General features: G+C 42.5%; 2 protein-coding genes across 2 annotated transcripts in view; both read right to left on the reverse strand.

The window, feature by feature from the left end:
- fbxo34 (F-box protein 34) overlaps positions 1–6,746 on the reverse strand; it is an 84,899-nt gene extending 78,153 nt beyond the window's left edge. The window contains exon 1 of the mRNA XM_062968659.1: positions 6,599–6,746. The gene's annotated coding sequence lies outside the window, so the exon portion shown is untranslated. The remainder of the gene's footprint in view (positions 1–6,598) is intronic.
- A 4,341-nt stretch (positions 6,747–11,087) lies between these two features.
- imp3 (IMP U3 small nucleolar ribonucleoprotein 3) lies at positions 11,088–17,444 on the reverse strand. The gene is made up of 2 exons (XM_003225786.4): positions 17,164–17,444; positions 11,088–14,531 (listed from the first exon to the last, which is right to left on the reverse strand). Exon 2 carries the CDS (start codon positions 14,520–14,522, stop codon positions 13,959–13,961), a length of 564 nt encoding a protein of 187 aa, XP_003225834.3. The 5' UTR covers positions 14,523–14,531; positions 17,164–17,444; the 3' UTR covers positions 11,088–13,958.
- Positions 17,445–18,228: the final 784 nt, after the last annotated feature.

Consider the following 18,228-nt stretch of genomic DNA (forward strand, 5'->3'; position numbering starts at 1 on the left):
TTTGGGAATTCCATGGCTGACACTCCACGACCCTAACATCTCCTGGTCCAACAGAGAACTGCAGTTTGCTTCACCGTACTGCCAAAACCATTGCCTCGTAGCCAAGGTATGCCATGCCACAGACTCCGAGCCCATCATCACCTTGCCAAAGAAGTACTCCGAGTATTGGGATGTATTCAATGAGAAAGAAGCCGAAAAATTACCCCCACATAGACCTTATGACTGTGCCATTGACTTGGTGGAGGGGGCCCCGATCCCGCGAGGGCATCTCTACTCCCTGACTGAACCAGAGCAAGAAGCTCTCAGGGAATTCTTAGAGACAAACCTTCGCAAGGGGTTCATCAGACCCTCTCAATCCCCAGCCGCCTCCCCAGTGATGTTTGTGAAGAAGAAGTCAGGGGAATTACGCTTGGTGGTGGACTACAGAGCATTGAACAATATCACCAAGCGGAACAGCTATCCCCTGCCCTTAATCTCGGATCTACTGGACCGACTTCGAGGAGCCAAGGTCTACACCAAGCTGGATCTTCGGGGGGCTTATAATCTAGTTCGCATCAGAGAAGGGGACGAGTGGAAGACCGCCTTCCAGACTAAATTCGGATTATTCGAGTCCCGAGTTATGAATTTCGGTTTATGCGGAGCTCCCGCAACGTTCCAGCATTTTGTCAACGATATTTTTCAGGACTATCTAGACAGATTCTTGATAATCTACCTGGACGATTTTTTGGTGTTTTCCAGATCACAATCAGAACATGAGAACCACGTCAAAATGGTGTTGCAACGACTGCGGGATCATGGACTTTATGCCAAGCTAGAAAAATGCGCTTTTGATCTACAAGAGGTAGATTTCCTTGGCTACCGCATCTCGCCTCTAGGGCTTTCCATGGATCCAGCCAAAGTTTCAGCAGTATTGGAATGGCGGGCGCCAACTAACAAGAAAGAGGTGCAGCGCTTCTTGGGGTTCGCGAACTACTACCGCAAGTTCATTCCAGATTTTGCCCGCTGGTCCGACCCCATCACTAGCTGCATCCGTGGAAAGCAGCCTTTCCGCTGGACTGATCAAGCAGAGAAAGGGTTCCAGCAACTGAAGAAACTATTCACCTCCCAGCCAATTTTACAGCACCCAAATCCTGGAACCCCTTTTGTGGTGCAAGCGGACGCCTCTGATGTGGCAATTGGGGCTGTACTCTTACAACCGGTGGGAGATCACCTCCACCCCTGTGCCTTTTATTCTCGTCAACTAACCACACCAGAGAGGAATTACACCATTTGGGAAAAAGAACTACTGGCCATAAAGGCAGCCTTTGAAACTTGGAGACATTGGCTAGAAGGGGCCAAATTCCCCATTGAAGTCCACACTGATCATCGTAATCTAGAACATCTAAGAACTGCCCGCAAACTAAATCAGAGGCAGCAACGTTGGGCTTTATTCTTTGAACGTTTCAACTTCCAGATTCATTATGTGACCCCAGCTCAAACCAAGCAAGCAGACGCCCTGTCACGTAAACCGGAATACGCTGCAGGACGCAAGGAGACCTTTGAATCCCAACTGCTACAACCTGAGAACTTTGCCACGCTCACAGTGGGGAACACCAAATCCAGTCCCATTGGTTCAACTTCCCCTACTCCAGGACCCATCTGTGCTCAAGAAATCAGGGCTAGTCAGCAAGCAGATGCCTGGGCGCAGGACCAACTTCGCCAAGGTCTGCATTTTCCCTTTTCGCTTAAAGATGGGCTGCTCTGCTATAGAAATCATGTTTATATCCCACCCGGACCGGGCAGGGAAAAGGCGCTTCGTCTGTGTCATGACTGCAAACCAGCAGGACACTTCGGACTATTCAAAACCATGCATTTGATCCTAAGAGATTTTTGGTGGCCCAAGATCCGCAAGGATGTGGAAAAATATGTCAACACCTGCCCAGTATGCCAGCGCTCCAAGATACGAAGGGAGAAGCCCTCAGGGCTTTTGCACCCCCTTCCTACCCCATCTCGCCCATGGGAAATAATTTCCGCGGATTTCATCACTGACCTACCGCCTTCCTGTGGATTCACCACGATCCTAGTGGTGGTGGACCTTTTCACCAAGTTAGCCCATTTCATTCCCTGCGAAGGCCTCCCCACGGCCAAAGAAACTGCGGATCTATTTCTTCAGCATGTTTTCAGACTACATGGATTGCCCAAGAGTTTAGTCACAGACCGTGGATCTCAATTCACCTCTCGTTTTTGGAAGGCACTACAAAAACTACTGGGCATAGACTCTCGCTTATCTTCAGCTCATCATCCCCAAACAGATGGGCAAACGGAGCGCACCAATGCCACTTTGGAGCAGTATCTTCGCTGTTATGTAAACTACCAACAGGACAATTGGGCTTCTCTGTTACCACTGTCTGAGTTTGCCCACAATAATGGAGTTCAAGCTTCTACAAAAGAAACGCCGTTCTTTGCAAACTACGGTTTCCATCCACGTTTCTTTCCCCCTGTCATTGAAACTTCAGAAGTTCCCGCAGCAGAGGATTGGCTGCAGGAACTCACAGCGGTGCAACAACTTTTGCTCCAGCAACTGGACCAAGCCAAGGAGGACTATAAACGCCACGCTGACAAACACCGCCAGCCGGGCCCCGAAATCAAGGTAGGAGATCGGGTTTTCCTGTCCACTCGCTTTCTGCCCTCCCACCGCCCATGCCGGAAGTTAGATGCCCGCTTCATTGGCCCCTATCCAGTGGTGGCGCAATTAAACCCCGTGACTTTCAAACTCCAACTTCCGCGTTCAATGCGCATTCACCCAGTGTTTCACCGTTCCCTGCTCCTTCCGGCGGATGGTGTGCGTCCTGATACAGACCAACCGGCCCCCCCTCCTGTTTTGATGAATGGGGAGGAGGAGTTCGAGGTTGAGGACATTTTGGATTCTCGCTTTCACCGCCGCCGCCTACAATATCTCATTGACTGGGTGGGTTTTGGGCCTGAGGAACGCTCTTGGGAAGACGCCTCCACAGTCCATGCTCCTGATCTAACCCGTCGCTTCCATCTGACCTATCCCACCAAACCGCGACCTCGCGCCTCGGGGAGAGCACCCCAGTTTGGGAGGGGCCCTGAGGAGGGGGATAGTGTGATGAACCATGGGCCTTGTAGTCCTGCTCAGGACATTGTAATCCCTGATGAAGATGAAAACTTGGGTTTTTTACCTTCCCAGTCTGAACTGGATTCCTCTCAGCCAGATCTTTCCCAGGCAGATCTGGAAACCTTGCACCTGCAAGAAAGTTGTGCCCCAGAAGTATGTCAAACAACCCCAGAGCCTACTTCTCCCGTGTTCTTGCGCCGGGAGTTTTGTAAACAACAGAGAAGTTTGGATTCAGCTTCGCGCAGGAGTGCGAGGATAGCAGCTAAGAATGTTGCCAATTAACATTGGTTCTCGTGAGAATCTTTAAGGAGTTTAACATCTGGTCTCAGAGTTTAGCTTTCGTTTCTGATTCCCAGAGAACCGCTTTGGTGAGAAAGTTGGACTCTATATAGGTGTTTTGCCCGCGTAGCAACTTCGCGGAGTCAATTCGTCAGCCTGCGGAGCGAGTTGTGTTTGGACAGCGCGCTCCGATTCAAGCCTCGCTTCAGCTCAAGCCTTGCCTTGCTATCCAGCCTTCGCCTTGCTTCCCAGCCTTGTTTACCTACGGACTTTGCCTTGTTTCCCAGGACTAATCCTTGCCTTGTTTCACGGATTTTACCAAGTTATTCCACGGACCTTGTTCTTGTTCTTAGTTACCTTGTTCCACGTTCAAGCCTTGTTTCAAGTATCAAGTTATTTCCTAGCCACGCTCAAGTTTTATGGACTAAAGGACCTTGTCATCTCCCCTCACTTTGCCTGGCAAAGTGAGTGTTTCGGTTATTGGATTACAACTTTGGACCTTAATATTTCTTATTGGACATTGCTTTTTTGGACTAATTCTGACCTTTCCTGAAGGGTCTAATTCTGGACTATTTTCTACACTTGTTTTTATTAACTTTATATATTCCTTCAATAAAGATATTAGTTAGATTCTGGCCTCTGTGTATGGTTATTGGTGCCTCTGCCGCCTGGGTCGTGACACTGAGGGAATGGCAGGCTAATGCACACACATATTTTCACACTCACTTACTTACAACACCCCTTCAATGGCCAGCTGCACACATTAATCCAGCACAAAGAGTTGCACAGAATAAATAAAAATAGTAAAGAGGCATAGTATAATGCCTCCTATGGGCAGTTGTGAAGGAATTAGACAAATTCCTCAAGTGTAAACATGCACACACATAAATATACACAAAAAGGGTGTCCCAAAATGTAAACAGCCGCCCACATTTGCTGGTTTCACTATTGTCTAATTCTGTCACAGAGATATGCTTGAGGGACCTAGAGCAGAGCTTTCCAAACGGCGTGTCGCAACACATTAATGGGACGGCCACGATGTCAGGTGTGTCACACAAACATAATGAGAAATCTCTGCGTCTGTGTGAAATAAGCAATGAGTCATATATTCCTCAAAATATAAATTAAAGGTTTTCATGAGAAATGTTTAGTGTTAACACTTTTCATTGTTTCAATTTATGTATGCATCTGGTTCAACCTTCGATTCACCAGTAAAACTTAAGAGCTGTGTCGTGAAATGACATCTAAAAAGTGTGTCACCAACACAAAATGCTTGGAAAGCTCTCACCTAGAGATACCTACAGTTTGCATATATGTATATTTTAAATCGTATGCTAATGTTTTTATGTTAGGGAGGGATAAAGCAGGATATAAATAAATATAATAACAACAACAATCATTTCCCTAGGCATTTGTAGGACTTTCCGTCTGTTAAGACCATGATCCCTATTAGCCTGAAGATGTTAAAAATCTGCTGCTTGTAGAGATAACATTAACCAAGATAGCTGTTCACAAGGGCATGAATATGAGTCTCCAGCAATTAAGGTGCATCAATACTATAGATTTACAACAGTTTAACCCCACTTTAACTGCCTATGCCTCAATCCTATGGAATCCTGGGCGTTGTAATTTTGCCAGATAATACTGACACTTTGGTAAACTATCATGTTGGGGATTGTGGATGATAGGTAGAAACTCTTACGTGTGCCCATGAACCCAGAGTCATCCTGCAGAATGATGCACCACTCAGCTTTGCAGAACAAATAACACAGGAACTATTACTAAGCCCAAGACAACAACAGAACAATGGTATTTTACAATAGTCCCTCTGGTTGCTTACAGAAATCAACAGTCATAAGCAGTCCTTTCTTAGTCCATAAATCTGCTTCAGTGAAGATGAGCAGCAAACAAGGCCTCAGAAATAGTCAGGCCTCTCTGAGTACAGAGCCATCTTCTTTCCAGCCAGTATTTAGTAGACTCTCTCACGCACACACACCGAGAAACCTGTTCAAACTGGTTCTCCAGCAACAGGACAGCAACATGTGACGGCGTGAGTGGCACCATCTATATGTGGAACTGTAAGTTGCAAGATTTGAATTGTATCATGCCTGAGTTTGCCTTTACCCTCTAAATGTAGTTGGATTGATTGGTTATTTATAGCTGTCAATCAATGCTGTTTGCACCAGCTATATTGCTCCCTCAGCTCAATTGTTTGACTCCACTCTTTCCTGGAGTGGGTCAGTGTTTCCTTTTTCATTTCACCACCAAGCTTTCTATCAGATGGATGTGAGAGAGAGACTTGGTTCTAAAAGCCCTTGATTAAGTTACCTCTCAGCACCAATTCTGAAGTTCCTACCCTTGAGACTTATGCTTCATGTTCAGGCCAACCTGGACAACGTTGAGTCTCAAGTTCTTTGGCACCAGAGGAAGACTGTGTCTTCAAACATAGGCCATTTGGACTGAGGCTGAGGATTGCTCCAGCATTCACAGCCATTGAGAAAGAGGGACCTGGAAAAGCTTCTCAGCTGCAGAGCTCCTTGGACTTAAGACAATCAGAGACTGTAATGTATGTTTTCCTTTACTCCTTTGAAACTTCCAGCTTATTGCCTTAAAGGGATAACCTTTTGAAACAATAAAACCAGTTTTGAGTTATCTATAGTGTTTTGATCCTTGGCAGTTCCAGCTTCCCTAAAGGAGGGCAAGAAACAATCCCCTGGGGAAAGATGTCACGTCCATGCCTCTTTCGCTAAGAGTTATAGTCCCAGGCGCGATGGCACACAACAGTTGCAAACCTATTCCCAGGTCTTTGCAAACTCAGCCAATCTGCAACATGCATTTGGTTTTCCAGTTAACACACATATAGTATCTTTGCAAGCCATGACATATCAGGGTTCCTATAGCATTGTGCCCGTCAATTAAAAATGGGGTCAAACTGCAGTAATTCAACAGTGTAGATGCACTTTCAGTTTAAAGAGAAGGCTGTGATTCATTCAATAACATCAGGGAATCCTAATAGAGTAAAAACTAGAGCACTGACCACCATGTCAAACAATTATAGTCCACCTTCTGTTTCCACTGATTCTCTGTCCAAGGATTCAGTGGCCCTTTGAAGGCAACTATAAGGATGTTGTAGCCCTCCATGAAAATGGGTTAGACATCCTTGCTTTAATCTAAGGACTCTTATTTTCTATTATTGTTTACCTTCTCACTCTTCTTGACCTTTCATGGGTTCTGTGATACCGAAGCTCTTTTCCAAAGTGGAAATCTACCTTCGAGCCTGGTCAATGTGACAGAACGTTCATGACATTCCAACCTCTTAGGAAACAAAGCTGTCAGAATCTTTGCAGCCCGGTTTCTATGGCAGGAAGGAAGAATGTTAGCTATGCAGCAGATCAGTTTGACAGCATTGTCCTAATTAACGTGGAGGGAAAACATTGTGGGGTCTTGCAAAGCGGAGCTGTGTCCCCAAATATTTGCTTGGCTTCAGTAAACTTCAGTGCTTGTCGAGGAGTTTGTTTTATTTGCCAGTAACGTTTGGAAAGACACTTTCAATACCTTGAAAATACCAAGGGTTGAATGAAAAGTAATGCCTCCACCTTCGTTACTTGGGTTTGGATAGGAATATTTTAATAAATCAAACACAGAAATAATCCTTAAAATGTGCTCTTTAACTACCACTATTCACTTTTCCACATAATCACTAGACAATTGGATACATTTCTGCCAAAGATGAACATGTTTTCTGAAGCCATCACAGAAGTCTCACATTACCGATTGTGCACAGATTTTCCGATAGCCTTGTTCTTGTGAAATGCCGGTTATGCTTGAAATTTCTCTGAGTGATACAACGATCGTCCTGAATCAATCTGTCAACCTTTTGCTTGTGAAACTCGGTAGTTGCTGTCACAGGACGTCCAACTCTTTTGTTTGTCACGCATGTCGAATGTTCCCACCTCAACATCTTTAAACTTACTCACCCAACGACACACAGTACTCACATCAACACAATCACCATAAACAGCTTGCATTCTCTGATGAATCTCCTTTGGGGTGACACCTTCTGCTGTCAAGAATTCCGTGAATGTAAGTTGCTTAAGTCGCATTGACCAACCGTCTGCGAAGGGTTCCATACTTTGCACTTTAACAACACAACCATTCAATCCTTAGGCTTCCCGCCAAATGGAACTGTAGAGAAGAGTCTACTGAACAAGCCAATATCTGCCGCAGACCAGGACTGCCATCTGTTGAGGAGTTACGAAGGTGGAGGCATTACTTTTCATTCAACTCTCATACACTGTAGAATGAATGCAGCTTGTCACCACTTCGATATAATTATAGCTCCCAAGATCCCATAACCTTGAGCTATTGCAGTTCAAGTGGTGTCAAACTGCATTTATTCTGATGTAGATGCAACCTTTGACTGAAAATTGAAGATAAATATTGCTTGAAGGGCATCGAATTATAGTTGGAAGAGACACCAAGGGCCATCAGTACAGTGCTCCACATGCAACAAAATCAAGTTCCCCATTTTTCAAGGTATAGTTGGCTGAATCTGTGTATGCAGAACCTGTGAATATAGAGGGTTGACTATAAATTGTGAGGATGTGTCTGAGCATGTTACGTGTGTGTGTAAGAGAGGGTGCACGATAATTTGTGAAACTGGAAGTGTAAAAATATGTATAGAAGGGAGTGTGAGAATGTTTATGTAAATGAGGGGAAAATGCATTGTGTAAAAGGGAGTGTAAGAATGTACATATTTGCAAGAGGGATGGAACGAGTGTGAAAAAGTTTGTGCAAGAGTGAGTGTGAGAATCTGTGTGTAAGATAATGTGAGAACATATGAGAATGTGTAAGAGGGAGTGACTGAGTGAATGAATGTGTGTGTACCTAGGAGGGAGGGAGTGTGATAATGAGTGTTAGTGTGAAAATGTGTGACTTAGTGTGAGTGTAATTGTGTGTAAGAGTAAGGGAGTTTATGTATGAGAGGGAGGGTGCTTGTATGCATAAGAGGAATGTGAAAATGTGTGTATAAGATAAAATGAATGAGGGTGAGTGTAATGAAGTGTGAATTTTTGGTTTACAGATGTTATGTTTAATTGTGTGTTTGTGTTTTAAAAGGGTAAGTATTACAGTTATTGCATCTCAGCACCGAGGCTGGTTGCCATGGAGAAGTGGGCGGAGCCAATTGCCGTTTTGTTGAAGAAGTGCAGAGTTTAAAAAAGGGATTCAGTCTGTGCTCTGATGAGGCACAGGGAAGATTGATCGTAGGTTGAGGGGATCAAGGAGACTCAATTGTTCATTTTTTGAGTCGATTTAAAATAAGTTTAGTGACTTATTTAATGTAGTCTGTGTCCTGGTAAGGAACAGAGAATCTGTGATCGTATATCACAGGGTGACTGCGGTTTAAAAGTAGCAGAGGAAGAAGTTCTAACTACTTTAAGTAAAAGAAATGACACTTTAGGAAGTTTGTCTTACCTCATTCTAGTATTGTAACTGTTAATAAAAGTGCCTCTAAGTGAGAAATACAATTGTAACCACTAAGCTCTGTGCCTGAATAAACTTGTTATTGTTCCTCCGACATCTAAGCCTCTGTCGCATATATTATAAACCAAATTGTGTTACCATCTAAAGTGAATAAGAAGAAAGAAAAAACACAGGAAAAGGTCTCCTCCCCGAGTCTTTGGTGGTTGCATCTTTACAAATTGGTGGCGGCGGTGGGATAAAAAAGATCCCCCCTGCCCGAAAGAACCTTAGTCATTCTTAGTCCTTTACAAATTGGTGGCAGTCGTTATTAGCTCCTTACAGTGAGAATATAAGAGGGAGTATGAGAACATGTGTAAGAGGGAGTGAAACTGAATGTGACCATATGTGTGTATAACATTTTCCCTCAATTTCCTGTCTAAATTTACTGCATATACATTCATAAGTCAAGGGAAAATTTTGGGGGCGAACTTGGGGGTTTTGCTTTGACCTGTGGATAAGTTGAGGATCATTCCATGGAGAGGAAAACTGCAAACAGTGCCTTGGAGTCACCAAACCTGACTCCCATTGCTGCTATTTTCTTACCAAATATGCTTTTTTGCCTCTCTAGTTCAATTAGGTTCATCAGAAAAAGATGGTTCCATTTTTTATGAACCTAATAAACATTAAGAACAACTTATTGGCAATGAGAGTTGTCCAACAATGGAATCCACTGCTTTCTCGTTCAGTGGGGTCTCCTCTTGAGGTTTTTAGATTGGATGGCCATCCGTCAGGAGGGCTTGGGTTGTGTCTTTTTGCATGGCAGAATAGGGTTGGGAAGAATGGTTCTTGGAGTTTCTTCCAACTCTAGGAATCTTGGATTCCAATAATACAAGTTAATTATGAGGTTAATAACCTGGTTGTTGGAGCCCCCAATGGTGCAATGGGTTAAACCCTTGTGCTGCTGAACTGCTGATCGACAGGCCAGCGGTTCAAATCCAGGGAGAGCAGGTGAGCTCCCTCTGTCAGCTCCAGCTCCCCATCTGGGGACATGAGAGAAGCCTCCCACAAGGATGGTGAAACATCAAAACATCCAGGCATTCCCTGAGCAATGTCCTTGCAGATGTCCAATTCTCTCACACCAGAAGCGACTTGCAGTTTCTCAAGTCACCCCTGACACAAAAAAACAAAACAAAAACAAACAAACAAAAACTGGCAGTTAAAAGTACAGTAGAGTCTCACTGATCCAACATAAACGGGCCGGCAGAACGTTGGATAAGTGAATATGTTGGATAATAAGGAGAGATTAAGGAAAAGCCTATTAAACATATTAGGTTATGATTTTACAAATTAAGCACCAAAACATCATGTTATACAACAAATTTGACAGAAAAAGTAGTTCAATACGCAGTAATGCTATGTAGTAATTACTGTATTTATGAATTTAGTACCAAAATATCACGATATATTGAAAACATTGACTAGAAAAATGCGTTGGATAATCCAGAACGTTGGATAAGCGAGTGTTGCATATGTGAGTACTGTAATGTCAAACTACATTAATTCTATAGTGTAGATATACCCCCAGTTCACTGTCCAAAACTTTAACATAGTACGGACAGATCAATGCAGCTGTCCAAAGGCTAGTAGTAAAGAAAATAACTGTTCCAACTCAGGTCTCATTTAATATGGGAAACATTTAAAAGTTCTAGCAGGGGCAAAAGTGCAGGTGACTGCTGGTTTTGACGGGTGATAATTTTACTCCTGGTGCAAGTGAGGTAATGTCTCTTCTGGTTTGGAGTTTCAACACAAATTGTTGTTTTCCTTGGGTTTGGAGAGCTGATAAAGGAGACCCACACCTCCATATTTCTCTGGTGGTTTGTGGTTTTCAGCAGCATATCTTGCCCATATTTTTTTGTTAATGTTGTCGAGGTTGTGCGCACCGAATGTCTGCTGGGGAGCATCTACACTGCAGAATTAATGCAGTTTGGAACTACTTTAATTAACCAGCCCTCTTTGGCAGAGAAGGCTAAGGACCTTGTAAAACAACAACTCCCTTGATCCCATAGCATTGATCCATAGCAGTTAAAATGATTTCAAAATGCATTCATTCTGCAGTATAGAGCTATGCCAGTGCTCAGTCTTAGCTACTAAATTGATATTTAATGACTGACAAATCTAATGGCTGTTTTGAACTCCAACTACTACATTGCTCAGACATCACAGCGCATTGATTACAAACTTGCATGTTTATTAACAGTATTTTGGAACTATGTGTTTTTAAAAATATAATGCAAAGCTAGGGGACAAACTTCATTTCACAAGGGAAAAGAGCTAAATCATACTGGGCCATGAAACAGGGTATAATATTAATAATTGTAGCCCCACCAAAATCTATTTCAAAGCCCACTTTTGGGGTCAAGCTATTGCCAAAAACACCAGAGGAGGAAAAGACGTGTTCCTTTCACATTAGAAACAATGGAGGAGAGAGCCAAGAACAACAAATGCACAAAGACACAAAAAGCCCCAATTCGAAAACTAAAGACCTATCCAAGAAATGCAACAGCGGAGTGGCTATCAAGAAACACCATCAAGAAACTTGTTACCATAGAGACAAACAGAAAAATGATTTTGCTGCAAGGCCAAGGGGAAAAAATAGATTTCTGAAAAGAATAGTCATGAGGATGTGAGCCTGGATGCCATCCAGATCAGAAGTGAATACAATTCATCTGTGTATTATTATTATTATTAAAGCATTCAAGATGGATCAAGATTTGAGGCTGCCTTCGGGAAAGGGGTCAAATGTAATCCAGTTATTTAATCTCCAGTACGATCTTTGAAAAGACCTATAATATACAGAATACAGTAAGACCCTGTGATTGGTTGAAACGGGGGATATGAGCAAATGCCATTTAATTATCTGAATTCCAGTCCTAGAATACCACAAAATTGCATTGGATAAACCTAGAGATATTTTAGGGCACATCTCCACTGTAGAATTAATGCAGTTTTGCCACAGCTCAATGTTATAAAATCATGGGAGTTGTAGTTTTAGGAAGACCTTTAGTGTTCCCTGTCAAAGAGAATGGATGCCTCATCAAACTACAACGCCCAGGATTCCACAGCATTAAGCCATTGCAGTTAAAATGATGCTAAATTGCATTTATTCTATAGTGTAGGTGTACCCTTAGAATGGTAATGTTTCTAGGAATTTGCTAGGTCCTACAATGCAAATCTATGGTAACCTCCAAGAGGAGCATTCCATGGAATTAGCTGGAGAACCTAACGAATTCCCATTTTTCCTTGGGCGCAGGTAAGCGAAACTGTGGGTAAGATATCTCCAGTTATGGGGATTTTATTGTCTCCATTTTGCCAATATGCTTTTTCACCGGAGTTCGCCTAGATCTCTTTTTGTCCACCACCTCCCTCTGCTGGATACCGTGAACACAGAGTTATGGATATACAACTTCTGGATTTTCAAAATACACACTTTTTTCACACTTTGTATTTTACTTTTCTTACAACAAGAAAGAATTGTTGCAGTAGAGCCATCTGACATACCGAGATGGAAGATTTTCATTAAGTAATTAGGGCCCACCAAGTCTTGGAAGAGCCACTGGATAACACAACACTGGGAGCATCTATGCCATGAAATCAACATGGTTTGACACCACTTTAATTGCCATTGTTACATGCTATAGAATCATGCTAAAGAGTGCTACAACTCCATAGCAATTCCATAGCAATGACCTCGGCAGTTCAAGTAGTATCAAACTGCATTAACACAACAGTGTAGATGCAATCACTGACATTCAAACAATGCTGTGTGATTATCAGTCAAAATGGTAGAAAATCCACATCTACTTGCCAGCTTGGGGAATGGTAAGGAACAGTGAGAATTGCCCAGGTTAAGTCCTAGGACACGGAACAATGGCTTCAAACTACAGGAAAGGAGATTCCACCTGAACATCAGGAAGAACTTCCTCACTGTGAGGGCTGTTCGACAGTGGAACTCTCTCCCCCAGACTGTGGTGGAGGCTCCTTCTTTGGAAGCTTTTAAGCAGAGGCTGGATGGCCATCTGTCGGGGGTGCTTTGAATGCGATTTCCTGCTTCTTAGCGGGGGGTTGGACTAGATGGCCCATGAGGTCTCTTCCAACTCTACTATTCTATGATTCTATGATTCTATCCCAGCAAAATTACTAAGAGTGCATCTACACTGTAAAATGAATGCAATTAAACGCCTTGGTCCAAAGCAATGGAATCCTGGGAAATTTTTATTGTTTTACAAGGTTTCTTCCAACAAGTGCTGGTGTGTCACCAAAACTACAACTCCCACGTTTCTTTAGCATTGAGCCGTTGCAATTGAAGTGGTGTCAATCTGCACTTAATCTACAGCGTGGATGTATCATAAATAAACAGAGGACAAAAAGGCATATACAGGTCCCATTTACGGTGCCATATAATCCAGTTTCTGAATCCAAATTATCTACTTTGAACTGGATTACATGGAAATGGCTGCTACTTTGGGTTTATATCAAATTTTATTGTTTTTAATTTTTTAACTAATTTTAAAACTTTTTAGTTTTGTTATATGAGTTAAATTGAAATTTTAGTGTTCATTTAATTCAGTGATAATGCTTTGTTATTGCTTCTATTAAGGGTTGCTGGGTCATTTTTAAATTTATGCTATGTCTTGTTCATTGTCTGGTTGTATTATACGGCATTGAATATTGCTGTAATATGCTGTTAGCCGCCCTGAGTCCCTATCAAGGCGATAGAGTGGGATACAAATAAAGTTTATTATTATTATTATTATTATTATTATTATTTATATGGCTGTGTAGACTCATATTATCCCAATTCAAAGTAGAAAAGTGGATTATCTGCTTTGATAACCTGGGGCCCTTCTACACTACTATATAAAATCCAGATTATCTGCTTTGATAATCTGGATTATATGGCAGTGTAGAAGGGGCCTCATACTATCCAGTTCAAAGCACAGTCTGGATTAAGAAACTGGTTCATATAGCAGTATAGATCCAGCCATAGAGGATTATATAAGAGATTGGGGTTAACTAACGGGATGAGAAAACAGTACTCTTAACAAGCCAAGTCAAAATCGTCCCGTTCCTGGTTGTAGTTCAGCACATGCTGGCGGATGCGAGAGGAGTCCGTCCAGGTGATGAAGTCCTCCATGGCTCGGGTAACCAAAAATGCTGGGTCCGTCATGACCTCCGGCCCAACCCGGACGTGGCCCTGCTCCACGAAGGTGACCGCCGACTTCATGTTCTGGGCCATGCGGAGCTTCAGGAGCAGGCAGGGCAAGCGCCGGCGGCAGAAGGAGCTGGCCGAGACCTTGTCGCACTGCTCTAGGGAGCGCTTGGACGACACCAGCCCCATGGCATACAGCTTCTCCAGGAGGGCCGCTGTGCTCTGGGCCCGGAAAGCCGCCGACTCGGGTGCGTCGCCAAGGTCCCGGATGCGGCGAGCCAGCTCTCGGATCGCCCGGCTGAGCTGGTTATAGCGAGTGTAGTCTTCTCTCTTTTGCAGGCGGAAGCGGCGGAGTACGCGCAGCTCATGGAGGTTCCCCGTAGAGGCCTCCCAGTTGACAAAGTCAAGCTTCTTGAGGAGCTTCTGCTCATGGAACTTCAGTTTGCGCACCATTTTTTCCTTCTAGATGCGAACCACCAAAGAGAGAAACACATATATATTTAATGCATTTTAGTTACGAAGTATTTTTATTATGTTGGTAAATGTGTGTAATGTGATATACAGTACAGTCTCACTTATCCAATCTTCATTCATTCAACATTCTGTATCATCCAATGCAGTCTGCTTCCCGCCTGGATCCACAGCTGTTTCTCTAGGCAGCAATGCACAGTGGGCATCCCAGTGAGCCAGGCAACCACAGGGAAGGGCGAAATGCCACCGGCAGACTTTTCCTGTTGGGCAGTCTCCAGCCTGCAAGGAGAGATTAAGGAAAATAGGCTTTTCCTTAATCCCTCCTTTTTTATCCAACATTTTTGCTTATTCAACGTTCTGCCGGCCCATTTACGTTGGATAGTGGATTTGTTATTATAAGTTTATATCGATGTTGTTTTATTCTTTGCGTTGATTGATTTGTTGTTTGTATGTTTTATTATGGCACTTTTGATGGAAATCACCCTGAGTCCCCTGCGGAAAATAAGGCGGGTTATAAACAAAGTTTTAAGACATAGTAATGACTACCTTCTGGGTCATTGGCAATTTTATCTTGACCCTGCAAGCTGCTATAAATCATCTTAAATTATTTTACTTTTATTATGCATTTTGGTATTGGTACTGTTAGTTATTATGGAGCTTATGTGTTTGTTTAGATCAGTGGTCCTCAACCTGTGGGCCCCCAGGTGTTTTGGCTTACAACTCCCAGAAATCCCAGCCAGTTTACCAGCTGTTAGGATTTCTGGGAGTTCAAGGTCAAAATACGAGGGTTATCCAGAAAGTAGATTACGTTTTGGAATTAAAAATGAACAAAGTATAGGAGAAAACATTTACCATATGCAGTTGAAAGCCACACCCAAATACTACTTCTCAGCCTAGTCGCCATTCAAATTTAGGCACTTATCATAGCTTGGTAACTCCTTCCCCACAAAACTCTGCCACTTGTGTCCTCAACCAGTCGGTCACCCCTTCACGCAGCTGCGCATCGTTGCCAAAACGCTGCGTTGAGGACGCAAGCGGCAGAGTTTTGCGAGGAAGGAGTTGCCAAGCTCATTCATCACTATGATAAATGCCTAGATTTGAATGGGGACTATGTTGAGAGGTGGTATTTGGGTGTGGCTTTCAACTGCATATGGTAAATGTTTTCTCCTAAACTTTGTTCATTTTTAATTCCAAAACATAATCTACTTTCTGGATAACCCTCGTATTTGAAGACCCACAAGTTGAGAACCATTGATGTAGATAATTAGGCTTATGTAATTATTAATTCTATTTTCTTGTTTAGTAATCTATGAGTTTATAACGACGTTTATATCGCAGTATTTGATTTATGTGTTGTTTATCACCAAGACATTGAATGCTTTGCCTTTTTGCCTGAAAGCCACCCCAAGTCCCCCTGGGGAGAAAGGTGTACTATAAATAAAGTTTATTATTATTATTATTATTATTATTATTATTATTATTAGAATCACAACAAGATGAGTCCACAGCAGACACTCTGCTGCCTGCTGTATTGGATCACACATCAGACACTTCCCAACTTAACATCATGGAAGTAGTTAAGTCCCCCGCCAATGACAAGACGGCACCCAATGAGGGTATTATTATTATTATTTTATTATGACACAGCAAACAAGATAGATATGCTGGATTTCATATCAGAAAATCACAAGTTGAACACTTCCCAAGTGTCTAGGACTGTGTGATGTATTTTCGGATGATGCGCGCAGATCCCAGCAGGGTGGCCTTTTGCAGCTGGCAGATCGTAATTTTGTCAATGTCTATTGTTTCCAAATGCCGGCTGAGATCTTTTGGCACGGCACCCAATGTGCTATAAATGTAATATAGTAAATATAAATACAATACAGGGAGACCAATTAAATCAACTGTCTGGGGATATTTCAAAGAATATATGAATAGGTAATTGAAGATCAATACGATTCTCCTGAAGACTTTGTTGGACTTTCGATCACAGCAAGGAAGAACAGATAGAAAAAAAGGGGATAAGAATTGTAAATTAATCCATAAAGAACAGAGAAAAAAAGTGAAGGAAAGACCTAGAAAAAAAAGAATGGAAGACCAAAAGAACCTCTCCCCTTCCTCTTACCTTATTTGATCTTACCATACCTTGACTTCCCTCCCAACCTTTATTCGTATCCTATATCTTAACCCTCCCCAGTCATCCTCTCTTTTTTCCTAAACTACCTTTCATGTAATTCTGAAAGTGACTTAATAAATGATATAAAAATATATAAATACAATAAATATACAGAAGTATATAATAATAATAAATAACAAATGAATATAATGTAAATGGTAAACAATAAATATATAATATATAATAAATATAATAATTAAAAACTGTCTATACCAGGCATGGGCCAACTTGGGCCCTCCAGGTGTTTTGGACTTCAACTCCCACAATTCCTAACAGCCTACCGGCTGTTAGGAATTGTGGGAGTTGGAGTCCAAAACACCTGGAGGGCCCAAGTTGGCCCATGCCTGGTCTGGGAGATGTAGTTCCCCAAAGTAACTTTTCCTGGGAAACAACAGCCCATCTATTCTGGAAGTGCCTCCTCCCCAGCAGCATATAAATCACATTTACCTGAGCGTTGCTGAAATCCGCTTTTGTGTCGTTCGAGACAGTTTTTCTCTGCAGCAAAAACACGTGAAAGCCCGCCTTTGCCACTTCCTTCTTCCGGTTCTCCTATTCCTTTCCAAGCTCCGCCCCTTTTTCCTGCTTGATAGACTTATGAATAAAAAAGATGCATACGCCACATATAGATTCCGAGTTGATTTTAACGGGGGGAAAAAAGAACCCACCCTGGAGTGCATCTGCATTGCAGAATGAATGCAGTTTGATACCGTTTTAACATTGCATGCCTTGATGCAATAGCGTCCTAGGATTTCTAGTTGCAAAATATGTAAGTTTACAACTTCCATTACCTTGCAAAACTACAACCCCAATTATCTTTCAAAACTACAACTCTCATTATCCTGCAAGGCTACAACTCCCATTATCTTGCAAAACTGCAACTCCCATTATCTTGCAAAACTACAATTCCCATTATCTTGCAAAACTGCAACTCCCATTGTCTTGCAAAACTACAACTCCCAACTCCCATTGTCTGGCAAAACTACAACTCTCATTATCTTACAAAGCTACAATTTCAATTATTTTGCAAGGCTACAACTCCCATTATCTTGCAAAACTACAACTTCCATTATCTTGCAAGGCTACAACTCCCATTATCTTGCAAAACTGCAACTCCCATTATCTTGCAAAACTGCAACTCCCATTATCTTGCAAAACTGCAACTCCCATTATCTTGCAAAACTGCAACTCTCATTATCTTGCAAAACTACAACTCCCATTATCTTGCAAGGCTACAACTCCTATTATCTTGCAAAACTACAACTCCCATTATCTTGCAAAGCTATAACTCTCATCTTTCAAATCTACAACTTCCATTATCTTGCAAGGCTACAACTCCCATTGTCTGGCAAAACTACAACTCCCATTATCTTGCAGAACTACAACTCCCATTATCTTGCAAAACTGCAACTCCCATTATCTTGCAAAACTGCAACTCCCATTATCTTGCAAAACTGCAACTCTCGTCTTGCAAGGCTACAACTCCCATTATCTTGCAAAGCTACAACTCCCATT

Source organism: Anolis carolinensis, chromosome 1, assembly GCF_035594765.1.
Source record: "Anolis carolinensis isolate JA03-04 chromosome 1, rAnoCar3.1.pri, whole genome shotgun sequence".
In the NCBI taxonomy this organism is placed as follows: Eukaryota; Metazoa; Chordata; class Lepidosauria; order Squamata; family Dactyloidae; genus Anolis; species Anolis carolinensis.

Excerpts from the sequence above, each read along its gene's own strand:
- imp3 (XM_003225786.4), bottom strand. The coding sequence starts at position 14,522 with ATGGTGCGCAAACTGAAGTTCCATGAGCAGAAGCTCCTCAAGAAGCTT.